Source organism: Oenanthe melanoleuca, chromosome 25 (genome assembly GCF_029582105.1).
Source record: "Oenanthe melanoleuca isolate GR-GAL-2019-014 chromosome 25, OMel1.0, whole genome shotgun sequence".
NCBI classification, from domain to species: domain Eukaryota; kingdom Metazoa; phylum Chordata; class Aves; order Passeriformes; family Muscicapidae; genus Oenanthe; species Oenanthe melanoleuca.
Window position 1 is genome coordinate 4,244,850 of NC_079358.1, and position 13,046 is coordinate 4,257,895.

A 13,046-nucleotide genomic window follows, 5' to 3' on the forward strand; every position below is an offset into this window, starting at 1 on the left:
TATGGGGATGAAACTTTTCCTGGACCCTCTAACCCCCCAAATCTGATTTTTTTACGAGGACAAACCCCCTCTGCTCCCCCAAACCCACCACCAGAGCCGAGCTGGCACCTCCCCCCTCCCGGAATTTGTGGAATTTCAGGAATTTGGGGCGGTTCCCTACTCGTACCGAGCGATCAGCAGCATCATGGCCAGCCCGGCCAGCAGGGCCAGCAGCTGCAGCAGGGCCTGGCAGGGAGCAGAGTCCCGCAGGATCTCGGGCAGCACCGACACCGTGCCCAGGTAGATGAACCCGCCCGCCGTGAACGGGAGGACGCCCGAGACGGCGCCGGCGCCCTCGGCAAGGAGAGAGCAGGAGGCGCCGGCCAGGGCGGCCAGGGCGGTCAGCAGCTGCAGCAGCATGGCCTGGGGGAAAAAGAAATGGAAAAATCAGGGTTATATGTGGTGGGATTGGGTCAAAATCCCCTGGAATTGGGTCAAAATCCCCTGGAATTGGCTCAAAATCCCCTGGAATTGGCTCAAAATTCAGATTGAAATCACAGCCCGGCCAGGGCGGTCAGCAGCTGCAGCAGCATGGCCTGGGGGGAGAAAGAGAGGGAAATCAGAGAGATAGAGAGTGAAACCAGGTCAAAATCCCCTGGAATCGCCCCAAAATCCAGCCTGAAATCCCAGCCTGGCCAGGGTGGTCAGCAGCTGCAGCAACATGGCCTGGGGGGAGAAAGAAATGGAAATCAGGGTTATATGTGGTGGGATTGGGTCAAAATTCCAAATTCTAGCCCCAAAAATCCAGGCTGAAATCACAGCCTGGCCAGGGCGGTCAGCAGCTGCAGCAGCATGGCCTGGGGGGAGAGATAAAAGAGTTAGTGAGGTGATAGAGTGTGGGATTGAGTCAAAATTCCGAATTCTAGCCCCAAAAATCCAGGCTGAGATGCAGCAGAATCGCCCTGAAATCCAGCCCCAAATCCCCTGGAATTGCCCCAAAATCCAGCCTGAAATCCCAGCCTGGCCAGAGCGGTCAGCAGCTGCAGCAGCATGGCCTGGAGGGAGAGAGAAATGGAAAAATCAGGGAGATAGAGAGTGAAATCAGCTCAAAATCCCCTGGAATTGCCCCAAAATCCCCTGGAATTGGCTCAAAATTCAGACTGAAACCCCAGCCTGGCCAGGGCGGTCAGCAGCTGCAGCAGCATGGCCTGGATAAAGAAAGAAAGAGAAATCAGGGTTATATGTGGTGGGATTGGGTCAAAATCCCCTGGAATTGGGTCAAAATCCCCTGGAATTGGGTCAAAATCCCCTGGAATTGGGTCAAAATTCAGACTGAAATCACAGCCTGGCCAGGGCGGTCAGCAGCTGCAGCAGCATGGCCTGGGGGGAGAAAGAAATGGAAATCAGGGTTATATGTGGTGGGATTGGGTCAAAATCCCCTGGAATTGGCTCAAAATCCCCTGGAATTGGCTCAAAATCCCCTGGAATTGGCTCAAAATCCAGCCTGAAATCCCAGCCTGGCCAGGGCGGTCAGCAGCTGCAGCAGCATGGCCTGGGGGGAGAAAGAAATGGAAATCAGGGAGATAGAGAGTGAAATCAGGTCAAAATCCCCTGGAATTGCCCCAAAATCCAGGCTGAGATGCAGCAGGATCGCCCTGAAATCCAGCCTGAAATCCTGTGGAATTGGTCCAAAAATCCAGCCCAAAATCCCATGGAATTGCTCTCAAATCCAGCCTGAAATCCTGTTGAATTGCCCAAAAAATCCAGCCCAAAGTCTGATGGAATTGCTCTCAAATCCAGCCTGAAATCTCATCAAACTGCCCCAAAAATCCAGCCTGAAATCCTGTGCAATTAGCCCAAAAATCCAGCCCCAAATCCCCTGGAATTGCCCCACAATCCAGCCTGAAATGTAGTGGGGATCACCCTGAAATCCAGCCTGAAATCCAGACCAAAACTCTCTGAAATTGCCTCAAAATCTTGTGAAATTGCCCCAGAATTCAGTCCAAAATCCTGTGGAATTGTCCTGAAATGCAGCTGAAATCCCATGGAATTGCCCCAAAATCCAGCCTGAAATCCTGTGGAATTGCCCCAAAAATCCAGCCTGAAATCCCATGGAATTGCCCCAAAATCCTCTGAAATTGCCTCAAAATCCCGTGGAATTGCCCAAAAAATCCAGCCTGAAATCCTGTGGAGTTAGCCTGAAATCCAGCCCGAATTTCCAAGGAATTGCTCAAAAAACTCCAGCCTGAAATGCAGCAAAATTGCCCCAAAATCCCATGAAATTGCCCAAAAAATTCCGTGAAATTGCCCAAAAATTTCTGTAAAATGACCCAAAAAATTCCAGCCTGAAATCCCATGGAACTGCACCAAAATCCCCTTGAAATATTTCCTGAAATTCTCCCCAAAATCCACAGAAATCCCCTTGAAAGTTTTCCTGAATTCCCCTCAAATCCACTCCAAAATTGCCCTGGGAGGGACTGGGATTGAAGAAATTTGGTTGAAATCGTAACTGGGATGAACTGGGAGCACTGGGAGGGGGCGAGGCCTCACCTCAGCATATTTTCCCTTCCCAAAATGGCGGCACCGGAAGTTACCACAGAGACGGTAACCGATTGGCGGAGCGCTCCAGCATTCCCGCCTCTATGGTTAGTCCTCCAACGCCGCCATTTCCCCTCCCAACATGGCGGCACCGGAAGTTACCACAGAGACGGTAACCGATTGGCGGGGCGCTCTGGCCCCTCCCACCCCACAACTCTATGGTTAGTCCTCCAGCACCGCTATTTTTCCCTATTTTTTTTTTCCCCAAAACGCCCAAAATTCGGGAATTTTTTTATCACCTGTCCCTTGGAGCAGCCGGCGCGCAGCAGCAGCGCCATGTCGCCCAGCTCGTGGGGCAGCTCGTGCAGCAGAACCGACAGCGCCGTCACCATTCCCCGGGCGGGGCCCCCCCAAAACGCCGCCCCCAGGGCGAGGCCGTCGGTGAAGTTGTGGGCGGCGTCGGCGGCCAAGTTCAGGTAACCCGAAACTGCCATGGCTGAGCCAAAAAACGGCACGGGATTAGCTCAAAATCACCCCGAAATATCCCAAAAATCAGCCCGAAATTATCCCGAAATCAGCCCAAAATCAGCCCGAAATTATCCCAAAAATCAGCCCGAAATTATCCCGAAATCAGCCCCAAAATCAGCCCGAAATTATCCCAAAAATCAGCCCGAAATTACCCCGAAATCAGCCCCAAAATCAGCCCGAAATTATCCCAAAAATCAGCCCGAAATTACCCCGAAATCAGCCCAAAATCAGCCCGAAATTATCCCAAAAATCAGCCCGAAATTACCCCGAAATCAGCCCAAAATCAGCCCGAAATTATCCCAAAAATCAGCCCGAAATTATCCCGAAATCAGCCCCAAAATCAGCCCGAAATCATCCCAAAATCAGCCCCGAAATCAGCCCAAAATCACCCCGAAATCATCCCAAAATCGCCCCGAAATTACCCCGAAATCAGCCCAAAATCAGCCCGAAATTATCCTGAAATCAGCCCAAAATCACCCCGAAATCATCCTGAAATTATCCCAAAATCACCCCGAAATTATCCCAAAAATCACCCCGAAATTATCCCAAAAATCAGCCCCAAAATTATCCCGAAATTATCCCAAAATCACCCCGAAATCATCCTGAAATTATCCTCAAAATCACCCCGAAATTATCCCGAAATCAGCCCAAAGTCACCCCGAAATCATCCCCAAAATTATCCCAAAATCGGACCAAAATTATCCCAAAATCACCCTAAAATCAGCCCAAAATTACCCCAAAACCACTTTAAAATTATCCCCAAAATTATCCCGAAATCAGCCCAAAATTATCCCCAAAATCACCTCAAAAATATCCCAAAAATCATCCCCAAAATTATCCCAAAATCAGCCCCAAAATCATCCTGAAACCAGCCCAAAATCTTTCCTAAAATCAGCCCAAAGTCACCCCATAATAACTCAAAAATCATTCCCAAAATAAGCCCAAAGTCACCCCAAAATCAGCCCAAAATTATCCCAAAATTAGCCCAAAGTCACACCAAAATCAGCCCAGAATTATCCCAAAATCACCCCAAAATTATTCTAAAATCACCCCCAAAATTAGCCCCAAAATCAGCCCAAAGTCACCCCAAAACCACTGCAAAATTATCCCCAAAGTTACCCCAAAATCAGCCCAAAAATATCCCAAAATCAGCCCAAAATCAGCCCCAAAATAATCCCAAAACAAGTCCAAATTCACCCCGAAATTATCCCCAAAATCACTTTTAAAACACCCTAGTTACCCCCAAATTATCCCAAAATTTTCTCCCAAATCTGCTCAAAATCAGCCCAAATTTACCCCCAAAGTTCCCCAGAATTATCCCAAATTTAGCCCTGAAGTCATCCCAAAATTGTCCCAGTGTCCCCAGTGTCCCCAGTGTCCCCAGTATCCCCAGTATCCCCAGTATCCCCAGTATCCCCAGTGTCCCCAGTGTCCCCAGTATCCCCCAGTATCCCCAGTGTCCCCAGTATCCCCAGTATCCCCAGTATCCCCAGTGTCCCCAGTATCCCCAGTGTCCCCAGTGTCCCCAGTGTCCCCAGTGTCCCCAGTGTCCCCAGTATCCCCAGTACCCCCCAGTATCCCCAGTGTCCCCAGTATCCCCAGTGTCCCCAGTGTCCCCAGTGTCCCCAGTGTCCCCAGTATCCCCAGTACCCCCCAGTATCCCCAGTGTCCCCAGTGTCCCCAGTATCCCCAGTATCCCCAGTATCCCCAGTATCCCCAGTATCCCCAGTGTCCCCAGTGTCCCCAGTATCCCCAGTATCCCCAGTGTCCCCAGTATCCCCAGTATCCCCAGTGTGCCCAGTATCCCCAGTATCCCCAGTATCCCCCAGTATCCCCAGTATCCCCAGTACAGTATCCCCAGTGTCCCCCCAGTATCCCCAGTATCCCCAGTATCCCCAGTATACCCAGTATCCCCAGTGTCCCCAGTATCCCCCAGTATCCCCAGTGTCCCCAGTATCCCCAGTATCCCCAGTACAGTATCCCCAGTGTCCCCAGTCCAGTGTCCCCAGTATCCCCAGTATCCCCAGTGTCCCCAGTATCCCCAGTATCCCCAGTACAGTATCCCCAGTATCCCCAGTACAGTGTCCCCAGTATCCCCCAGTATCCCCAGTATATCCCAGTATCCCCAGTATATCCCCCCAGTACCCCCAGTATCCCCAGTATCCCCAGTATCCCCAGTATACCCAGTATCCCCAGTATCCCCAGTGTCCCCAGTATCCCCAGTATCCCCAGTATCCCCAGTGTCCCCAGTATCTCCCAGTATCTCCCAGTATCCCCAGTATCCCCCAGTGTCCCCAGTGTCCCCAGTATCCCCAGTATCCCCAGTGTCCCCAGTATCCCCAGTGTCCCCAGTATCCCCATTCCCCCCAGTGTCTCCCAGTATCCCCAGTATCCCCATTCCCCCCAGTATCCCCAGTATCCCCAGTGTCCCCAGTGTCCCCAGTATCCCCCAGTGTCCCCAGTCCCTCCCAGTATCCCCAGTATCCCCAGTATCCCCAGTGTCCCCAGTATCCCCAGTGTCCCCAGTATCCCCAGTATCCCCAGTGTCCCCAGTGTCCCCAGTATCCCCAGTGTCCCCAGTATCCCCAGTATCCCCAGTGTCCCCAGTGTCCCCAGTATCCCCAGTATCCCCAGTGTCCCCAATCCCCCCAGTCCCCCCAGTATCCCCAGTGTCCCCAGTATCCCCAGTGTCCCCAGTATCCCCAGTGTCCCCATTCCCCCCAGTCCCTCCCAGTATCCCCAGTATCCCCAGTGTCCCCAGTATCCCCAGTATCCCCAGTGTCCCCAATCCCTCCCAGTCCCCCAGTCCCTCCCAGTATCCCCAGTGTCCCCAGTATCTCCCAGTATCTCCCAGTATCTCCCAGTATCTCCCAGTATCTCCCAGTATCCCCACCTGCTCTCTGTCCCTCCTGGCCCCTCCCCTTTGTCCCCTTTGTCCCTTTGGTGTCACCCTCGGCCTCGTCCTCGCTGGAGCTGTGCTTGGCCTTGGGGCCTGAAATAAAAAATATAAATTTGTACAAAATTTATAGCAGAGAAATCAAAAAATATAAAAATTTATACAGGATTTATAGCAGAGAAATTAAAAATAAAAAAAAAATTATACAGGATTTATAGCAGAGAAATAAAAAATAAAAATTATACAGGGTTTATAGCAGAGAAATAAAGAAAAAATTATACAGGGTTTATAGCAATCAAAAATAAAAAAATTATACAGGATTGATAGCAGAGAAATGAAAAATAAAAATTTATACAGGATTTATAGCAGAGAAATAAAAAAAAATTATACAGGATTTATAGCAGAGAAATAAAAAAATTTATACAGGATTTATAGCACAGAAATGAAAAATAAAAATTTATACAGGATTTATAGCAGAGAAATTAAAAATAAAAATTTATACAGGGTTTATAGTAGAGAAATTAAAAAATAAAAATTTATACAGGATTTATAGCAGAGAAATAATAATAAAAAAAAATTATACAGGATTTATAGCAGAGAAATTAAAAATAAAAATTTATACAGGATTTATAGCAGAGAAATAAAAAATAAAATTTTATGTAGGATTTAGATAAGAGAAATTAGAAAAACAAAAAAAGTAAAAAAAACCCAAAAACCCAAAAACCAAAAAAACAAAAAAACAAACAAAAAAAAAACAACAAAAAAAATACAAGCTCCAAAAAAACCTCAAAATTGGTACAGGATTTATATCAGAGAAATGAAAAAATTAAAATTTATACAGGATTTAGATCAGAGAAATAAAAAAAAAAAAAAAAAATAAAAAAAAAAAGAAAAATAAAAAACAGAAAAAACAAAAAAAACACCCCAAAAAAAACCAACCAAACAAAAGCAAAAACAAAACAAAACAAAACAAAAAACCAACAAAAAAACCCCTCAAAATTGATACAGGATTTAGATCAGAGAAATGAAAAAAAAAAAACAACAAAATTAACCCAAAACTCCCCAAATCCCCATTTTTTTGCCCAAAATTTCCCCCCCAAAATCCCCTTTTTTCCCAAAAAATCCCCTTTTTTCCCCCCAAAATCCCATTTTTTCTCCTCAAAATCCCCATTTTTCTCCCATAATTTTCCCCCCAAAATCCCAATTTTTTTCTCCAAATCCCCCTTTTCCCCCCCAAAATCCCACAGATTTTTCCCAAAAATCCCCATTTTTTCCCCCATAAAAATCCCCATTTTATTCCCAAAATCCCAATTTTTTTTCCCCAAAATCCCCATTTTTTCCTCCAAAATTTTCCCCCCAAAAATCACATTTTTCCCAAAACTCCCCATGTTTTTCCCCCTATAAAAATCCCCATTTTTCCCCCCAAACTCCCCATTTTTTCTCCCAAAATGTTCCCCCCAAAAATCCCAATTTTCCTAAAAATCCCACTTTTCCCCAAAATCCCCATTTTTCCTCCCAAAATTTCATTTTTTCCCAAAAAAATCCAATTTTTTCCCCCAAAAAACTCCATTTTTTTCCTCAAAATCCCCATTTTTCTCCCCCAAATCCCCATTTTTTCCTCAAAATCCCCATTTTTTTCCCAAAATTCCATTTTTTTTACATAAAAATTCCCTTTTTTCCCCCAAAATCCCCATTCTTTCCTCAAAATTTTTTTCCCCCAAAAATCCCATTTTTCCCCCCCAAATCCCCATTTTTCCCTCCAAAAATCCCCATTTTTCCCCCAAAAATCCCCATTTTTTCCCCAAAATCCCCATTTCCAATTTTCCCAAAATCCCCGTTTTTCCCCCCAAACCTGACCGTGGCTGTGGCCGTGTCCGTGTCCCCCGAGGTGTCTGACCCCCAATTCCACAGCCAGGAAAGTGACAATTCCTGCCAGGACCCAAAGCCCCACAGACAGAGACTGGGCTGGGGAGAAAATGGGGAGAAAAGTCACAAAAATGGGAAAAAATGGGAAAAAAATGATAAAAATGTAAAAAAATGGGAAAAAATGGGTGAAAAATGGGAAAAAATGGTGAAAAAATGGGGGAAATGGGAGCAGGAAAGTGACAATTCCTGCCAGGACCCAAAGCCCCACAGAGAGAGACTGGGCTGGGGGAAATGGGGAGAAAAGTCACAAAATTGGGAAAAAATGGGGGAAAAATGGTAAAAAATGTAAAAAAATGGGAAAAAAATGGGAAAAAATGGGGGAAAATGGGGAAAAATTGGGGAAAATGGGAGCAGGAAAGTGACAATTCCTGCCAGGACCCAAAGTCCCACAGAGAGAGACTGGGCTGGGGAGAAATGGGGAAAAAAGTCACAAAATTGGGAAAAAATGGGAAAAAAATGATAAAAATGTAAAAAAATGGGAAAAAATGGGGAGAAAATGGGAAAAATGGTGAAAAAATGGGGGAAATGGGAGCAGGGATGTGACAATTCCTGCCAGGACCCAAAGTCCCACAGACAGAGACTGGGCTGGGGAGAAATGGGGAAAAAAGTCACAAAATTGGGAAAAAATGGGAAAAAAATGATAAAAATGTAAAAAAATGGGAAAAAAATGGGAAAAAAATGTAAAAAATGGGAGCAGGGATGTGACAATTCCTGCCAGGACACAAAGTCCTACAGACAGAGACTGGGCTGGGAGAAATGGGGAGAAAAGTCACAAAATTGGGAAAAAAATGATAAAAAATGTAAAAAAATGGGTAAAAAATGGGAAAAAATGGGGGAAAATGGGGAAAAAATGGGGAAAAATGGGAAAAAAATGGGAGCAGGGATGTGACAATTCCTGCCAGGACCCAAAGTCCCACAGAGAGAGACTGGGCTGGGGGAAATGGGGAGAAAAGTCACAAAATTGGGAAAAAATGGGAAAAAAATGGGCAAAAAATGACAAAAAATGGGAAAAAAACAGAATTAAAATGATGAAAAATGGGGGGAAATGGGAAAATGGGAGCAGGAATGTGACAATTCCTGCCAGGACCCAAAGTCCCACAGAGAGAGACTGGGCTGGGGAGAAATGGGGAGAAAAGTCACAAAAATGGGAAAAAATGGGTTAAAATGGGAAAAAATGGGAAAAAAAAGATAAAAAATGTAAAAAATGGGAAAAAAAAACGGAATTAAAATGGTAAAAAATGGGGAAAAAATGGGAAAAAATGGGAAAAAATGGGAAAAATGGGAGCAGGAATGTGAAAATTCCTGCCAGGACCTAAAGCCCCACAGACAGAGACTGAGCAGGGGGAAAATGGGGAAAAAAGTCACAAAAATGGGAAAAAATGGGAAAAAATGGGTAAAAATGGGAAAAAAATGGGAAAAAAATGGTAAAAAATGGGGGAAAATGGGAAAATGGGAGCAGGAAAGTGACAATTCCTGTCAGGACCCAAAGTCCCACAGAGAGAGACTGGGCTGGGGGAAATGGGGAGAAAAGTCACAAAAATGGGGAAAAATGGGAAAAAAATGATAAAAATGGGAAAAAATGGGAAAAAAAACGGAATTAAAATGGTAAAAAATGGGGAAAAATGGGAAAAAAATGATAAAAAATGTAAAAAAATGGGAGCAGGAATGTGAAAATTCCTGCCAGGACCCAAAGTCCCACAGAGAGAGACTGGGCTGGGGGAAATGGGGAGAAAAGTCACAAAAATGGGGAAAAATGGGAAAAAAATGATAAAAAATGGGAAAAAAAAACGGAATTAAAATGGTAAAAAATGGGGAAAAATGGGAAAAAAATGATAAAAAATGTAAAAAAATGGGAGCAGGAATGTGAAAATTCCTGCCAGGACCCAAAGTCCCACAGAGAGAGACTGGGCTGGGGGAAAATGGGGAGAAAAGTCACAAAATTGGGAAAAAATGGGGAAAAATGGGGAAAAAACGGGAAAAATTGGGAAAAAAATGGTGAAAAATGGGGAAAAAATGGGAAAATGGGAGCAGGGATGTGACAATTCCTGCCAGGACCCAAAGTCCCACAGAGAGAGACTGGGCTGGGGAAAATGGGGAGAAAAGTCACAAAATTGGGAAAAAATGGGAAAAAATGGTAAAAAATGGGAAAAAAATGTAAAAAAAACATAATTAAAATGGTAAAAAATGGGGAAAAATGGGAAAAATGGGAGCAGGAATGTGAAAATTCCTGCCAGGACCCAAAGCCCCACAGACAGAGACTGGGCTGGGGAGAAATGGGCAGAAAAGTCACAAAAATGGGAAAAAATGGGAAAAAAATGATAAAAATGTAAAAAAATGGGAAAAAATGGAAATGGGGAAAAATGGGAAAAAAATGGGGAAAAATGGGAAAAAATGGGAAAAATGGGAAAAAATGTGAAAAAAATGGGAAAAATGTGGAAATGAGGAAAAAATGGAATTAAAAAGGTAAAAATTTGAATTAAAATGGGAAAAATGGGGAAAAAATGTGGAAATGAGGAAAAAAATGGAATTAAAAAGGTAAAAATTTGAATTAAAATGGGGAAAAATGGGGGAAAATGGGGAAAAATGGGGAAAATGGGGAAAAAAATGGGAGATAATTTCACCAAAATGGGGAAAATGGAATGAAAATGAAGAAATGGGGGGAAATGGCATAAAAATGGCAAAAATGGCATCAAGTTGTCACCAAATGTCCCCAAAATGGTCCCAAAATTTCACCAAAATGGGGAAAAATGGCACCAAAATGGCCAAAATCAGCCCCAAAATGGCCCCAAATTGGCAGAAAATGGCCCCCAAGGTGTCCCCAAGCCCCCCAAAATTGTCCCAAACTGTCCCAAAATTTCCCCAAAATTGTCCCAAATTGTCCCCAAAGTGTCCCCCAGGCTCTCACCGTGCCCATGGTGGGAGTGCCCGTGGCCCTCGTGGTGCTCTGTGGGGACAGAAAAGGTCCCAAAATCCCCCAAAATTCCTCCAAACCATCCCAAAATCATCCCAAAATTGTCCCCAGGATGTCCCCAAAGTGTCCCAATGTCCCCAAGCCACCTAAAATCACCCCAAATCCAACCCAAACCCCTTTAAAACCACCCTAAGATACCCTAAAACAATCCCCAAACTGCCCCAAAAGTGCCTCAAATTGTCCCCAAATCATCCCAAAGTGTCCCAAAATTGTCCCAAACTGACCCAAAATCCTCCCAAAGTGTCCCCAGGGTGTCCCCAAAGTGTCCCAATGTCCCCAAGCCCCTTAAAGCCACAGCAAACCCCCCAAAAACCACCCCAGATCACCCCAAAACCACCCCATAACCACCCCAAATCCCCCAAAAACCACCCTAAACCGCCCCAAAACCACCCCAAACTGTCCCAAAATTGTCCCAAATTGTCCCAAAATGTCCCCAAAGTGTCCCCCAGGCTCTCACCGTGCCCATGGTGGGAGTGCCCGTGGCCCTCGTGGTGCTCGTGGGGGGCTGTGGGGACAGAAAGGGTCCCAAAAGTGTCCCCAAATCCCCCCAAATTCCCCCTAAAACCACCTCAAACCACCCAGAATGGTCCCAAACTGTCCCAAAATCATCCCAAAATTGTCTCCAGAGTGTCTCAGTGTCCCCAAAGTGCCCCCAGATTGTCCCCAAGCCCCCCAAAAATCCACCCCAAACCCACCCCCGATCACCCCAAAACCACCCCAAACCACCTCCAAACTTTCCCAAAATTGTCCCAAATTTTCCCAGAATTGTCCCAAATTGTCCCCAGAGTGTCCCCAAGCTGTCCCCGTGGTGTCACCCACCCAGGGCGTGGGGAATGAGGTGCAGGAAGGCGTCCCCCAGCAGCGCCCCCCAAAAACCATCCCAAAAATCACCCCAAAACCCCCCCAAACCAACTCCAAACTGTCCCAAAATTGTCCCAAACTGTCCCAAACTTGTCCCAAAATTTGTCCCCAGTGTCCCCCAGGCTCTCACCGTGCCCATGGTGGGAGTGCCCGTGGCCCTCGTGGTGCTCGTGGGGGGCTGTGGGGACAGAAAGGGTCCCAAAAGTGTCCCCAAATCCCCCCAAATTCCCCCAAAATCCACCCCAAATCCACCTAAAACCACCTCAAACCACCCAGAATGGTCCCAAAATCATCCCAAAATTGTCTCCAGAGTGTCTCAGTGTCCCCAAAGTGCCCCCAAATTGTCCCCAAGCCCCCCAAAATCCACCCCAAACCCACCCCCGATCACCCCAAAACCCCCCCAAACCACCTCCATATTTTCCCAAAATTGTCCCAAACTGTCCCAAATTGTCCCAAATTGTCCCCAGAGTGTCCCCAAGCTGTCCCCAGGGTGTCACCCACCCAGGGCGTGGGGGATGAGGTGCAGGAAGGCGTCCCCCAGCAGCGCCCCCCCAAAAACCACTCCAAAAATCACCCCAAAACCCCCCCAAACCAACTCCAAACTGTCCCAAATTTGTCCCAAACTGTCCCCAGGGTGTCCCCAAGCTGTCCCCAGGGTGTCACCCACCCAGGGCGTGGGGGATGAGGTGCAGGAAGGCGTCCCCCAGCAGCGCCCCCCAAAAACCACCCCAAAAATCACCCCAAAACCCCCCCAAACCACCTCCAAACTGTCCCAAAATTGTCCCAAACTGTCCCCAGGGTGTCCCCAAACTGTCCCCAGGGTGTCCCCAGGGTGTCACCCACCCAGGGCGTGGGGGATGAGGTGCAGGAAGGCGTCCCCCAGCAGCCCCCCCGCAGCGAAGCTCAGCAGCAGCCGCAGCAGCCCCCGGCGCCGGGGGGACCCCGAGTCTGCAGGGACCAGGAGCAGCAGCAGCTGCGGGGCCAGGGACACCCCCAGGGCTGCCCCCAGGGTCTGGAAAAAAAATATAAATTAGTTTGGGGAGAAAAATTAAAAAAAATTGGGAGTTTGGGGTGGAAAAAATGAGGATTTTGAGGGGTAAATGCTGGTTTTCGGGGGTAAAATGGGGGTTTGGGGTCACTAAAAGGGGATTTGGGGTCTCTAAAAGGGGATTTGGGGTCACTAAAAGAGGATTTGGGGTCACTAAAAGGGGGTTTGGGGGGACCCAGGGGGGATTTGGGGTCACTAAAAGGGGGTTTGGGGTCACTAAAAGGGGATTTGGGGTCACTAAAAGAGGGTTTGGGGTCACTAAAAGGGGGTTTGGGGTCACTAAAAGGGGATTTGGGGTC

General features: G+C 46.8%; 1 protein-coding gene across 1 annotated transcript; it reads right to left on the minus strand.

Annotated features, from left to right (window-relative positions):
• Positions 1 to 33: 33 nt before the first annotated feature.
• Positions 34 to 12,717, minus strand: SLC39A7 (solute carrier family 39 member 7; the record flags this gene model as incomplete). Its single annotated transcript, XM_056510402.1, has 8 exons — positions 34 to 402; positions 2,817 to 3,004; positions 5,939 to 6,037; positions 7,799 to 7,906; positions 10,773 to 10,811; positions 11,296 to 11,343; positions 11,830 to 11,877; positions 12,543 to 12,717. Coding segments are annotated over 8 exons (951 nt in total), but the record flags the coding sequence as incomplete, so codon positions are not given.
• Positions 12,718 to 13,046: the final 329 nt, after the last annotated feature.